Source organism: Corvus brachyrhynchos, unplaced genomic scaffold (genome assembly GCF_000691975.1).
Source record: "Corvus brachyrhynchos isolate BGI_N302 unplaced genomic scaffold, ASM69197v1 scaffold365, whole genome shotgun sequence".
Classification (NCBI taxonomy): Eukaryota; Metazoa; Chordata; class Aves; order Passeriformes; family Corvidae; genus Corvus; species Corvus brachyrhynchos.
The window spans coordinates 338,922-341,758 of record NW_008239544.1 but is presented as its reverse complement, the minus strand read 5'-3'; the positions used below and the strand labels follow the sequence as shown (position 1 = coordinate 341,758).

The window sequence follows — 2,837 nt, the reverse complement described above, 5'->3', positions numbered from 1 at the left end:
ACCTACACAAAATGTGACTATAAAGAATCTTAGAGCAACAAGAGACCTCCTGGTTTATTAGAATCCAGTTCAAGGATCACTCCTGGCCCTGCACAGACACCCCCAACAATCCCAGCCGGTCCCTGGGAGTGCTGTCCAAACGCTCCTGGAGCTCTGGGCTGTGCCCATTCCCTGATTCCAGTGCTCAACCACCACCTGGCAGAAGAACCTTCTCCCAAAATCCTGGTTATCCTAATTTCCTGGAAATAAAGCACAGGGAACAGACTTGGCTGTCCTCAACGTGCTCCCTAGAAGTCGCCACACCAGAACACGATGCACATGTCCAGATTCCTCTTTTCATTTCAAACCAGTGGCTGTGCCTTTGTTCCACATTTGATTCCTTTTAAATGAACAAATATTGTGCCTTTAACACAGGTAGTATCACTTCAGAGCTCCCTAACAGCTTAAATCATCCAAAGACTCGTGCACATGGAGCAGACAGAAATCCATCAGCACCCTGTTTTTTTTGCTGTGAATCCTCAGATTTTATGATCCTGACATTGCCAACTTTTTCCATCACAATCTGAGCAAACCTTTTGAAAAAAGAGACGTAAATGGGAAGTCAGAAACGAAGGTTCAGGACTGTGCTGGTCTGAGCACCTGAACAGCATCAAAATTTGTGTTACTTATTATTTCTACAATATTTACTGCGCTCACAGATGGCGGTTGCAAAGAAGTCAGAACTCAGAATAAAAGGCTGAGGAATTTCTGGTGAATACCCACCAAGTGAAGCAAACCAGCCCATTAGGATTTCTTCCTAAAAATCCTAAACCTCCTTCACAAGCAGAAGCCAACAGAACATCTCCACACACATCAAACACTCTTCAAATACCATTTCCCGCATCGCTTTCTGCCTTATCCGCGCCCTCCCAACTCCCACGCTTCACTCACAGCGAATCCCGTAGATCATGAGAGGATCCAGCTGCTTCTTGCCGTGCTTCCCCTGGCCCGAGAGGTTGGAGATGGCCTGGATCTCCCTGTGGAAGAGGTAATCCAGCAGGGTCAGGGCCATCTTCTCGGCCGTGCGGCAGTTGGTGCTGATGTGCAGCATGTCCGCGGGCGTGATGGGGCAGCGCACCCGCATCTCGGGGTTGTTCTCGTCGCCCAGCCACGTCCCGTTGGGGTAATCCTCTGAAACACAGATTGGGACAGCCTGAGCAGAGAGGCAGGCTCAGGAGACAGCCAGCATTCCTGAAGTTTGCATGGATCTCCCCCAGTTTGCTTCCCAGCTGAGCACAGCGGGCTCGCGACGTCGGCTACTGAGAGAAAGAAACCCAAATTCACCCCAACAGTGACCAAAAATTATTGTCATTCACGTTCTGGCCGACACAGGAACTGGTGCAGCCAGTCCAGATGGCCAACTTGCCCTCAGAGATCTCTATTATTAAGAAACCACTCCAGGCCCAGTGTTCTCATCCCCTAAAAATGAACATTACTGCACCTCTGGGATATTCTCAAAGCACAGCAAATTTGAAGCAGCCAATAGCTTTGAACCTTATTATTCCCCAACCCCAAACCCATGAGATTAAAACAAGGCTAAGCAAGATTACAGAGTTAAGAAATGATAATCAATAGTGAACAGGAACTTGTTTAATCATTTAAAAGGAGTACATCAAGCAATGAGAATCATTTAGGATGCAGCCAGAGATCCCAATCAGAATTTGGGGTTATTCCTTATATTTACTGGCTGCATTATTTTCTAGATAACACTTTACCAAGGACCAGACCCAGCAGAAAGATAATTAATCAATCACTAATCATCTTCCTTCTTATTCAAATATAAGATCATCAGCAGCACAGCTATACCCACCTACACACACACACAATATATTAAGAAGCTTTTTTCTTTCTTTCCAGTTTGTCAGATTGTCAGGGGGAAAAAATGAATACTAAGGATCTAATGAAATAAATAAATTAAATTCAAAGGAATACTAGGCCCTCACTTCAATTAACCTGTGCAGGCAATGCCAAAAGTAGTGGATTCAAGACTAACCAGAAACTGGAACAGAGCTCAGGACCAATCCCCACTCAAGTGGAGGATGGAACACAGGGCTGGCTGAGGATGAGACTCCCATTCCAGACACAAACCAAACTTCCAGAATTCCTCACACTGCTAATAGGAGCTGGGCAGAAAGCACTCCAGCAGTATTTCAGTGTCCACTGACACGGACCATTTGGATTTGATTTCCATGTTTGCTCAGCTTTGTGGAGTAAAACAAGGTTTTCTGACTCAGGGGTCGCTCAGCCCTTCCATGGAGAGCTTTACAGTCATTTATCATGAACAACATCCAATTACAGGACTTTTCTTTCATTAGATGACCTTAAAGGAGACCTCTGTGGTATAGACAAAGTCACCAGTTCCTGCTTTCCATAACCCTTGCAGTCCCCAAAGAAGGTGACAGAGTTCAGGCCAAGCAGCATCTCCTTTTCACACCGAGCAGGACCCAGAGCAAGCACCATCTGGATTTCCAAATCCTGCACTGGGGTTTATCACTCTACAAGCCAGAAGTACTCAATAAAATATAACATAAAAGCAGCTCAAAACACTCCAAACTGCTTTTCCACCACGACCTTTGGGTTGAGTCACCCCACATGTCAGGGGCGAGTTTATAGAGATGAATAACGACAGGATGAGGCAAACGTTGGATTGTGCAATCCTGATTTATCACTGCAACAGCATTTTATCAGCTGCAACAGAGCCACACACACAACCAGACAATGGTTTGGGCTGGAAGGGACCTTAAAACTCATCTCCTCCCACCCCTGCCATGGGCAGGGACATCTTCACTGCCCCAGGC

The 2,837-nt window shown here is 46.1% G+C and overlaps 1 protein-coding gene across 2 annotated transcripts in view; it reads right to left on the bottom strand.

Annotated features, from left to right (window-relative positions):
- BANP (BTG3 associated nuclear protein) overlaps positions 1-2,837 on the bottom strand; it is a 104,961-nt gene that overhangs the window by 78,277 nt on the left and 23,847 nt on the right. For both annotated transcript variants that reach the window (XM_017741403.1, XM_008639148.2), the window contains exon 6: positions 931-1,170. In XM_017741403.1, the coding sequence (XP_017596892.1) occupies positions 931-1,170 (240 nt within the window). The remainder of the gene's footprint in view (positions 1-930; positions 1,171-2,837) is intronic.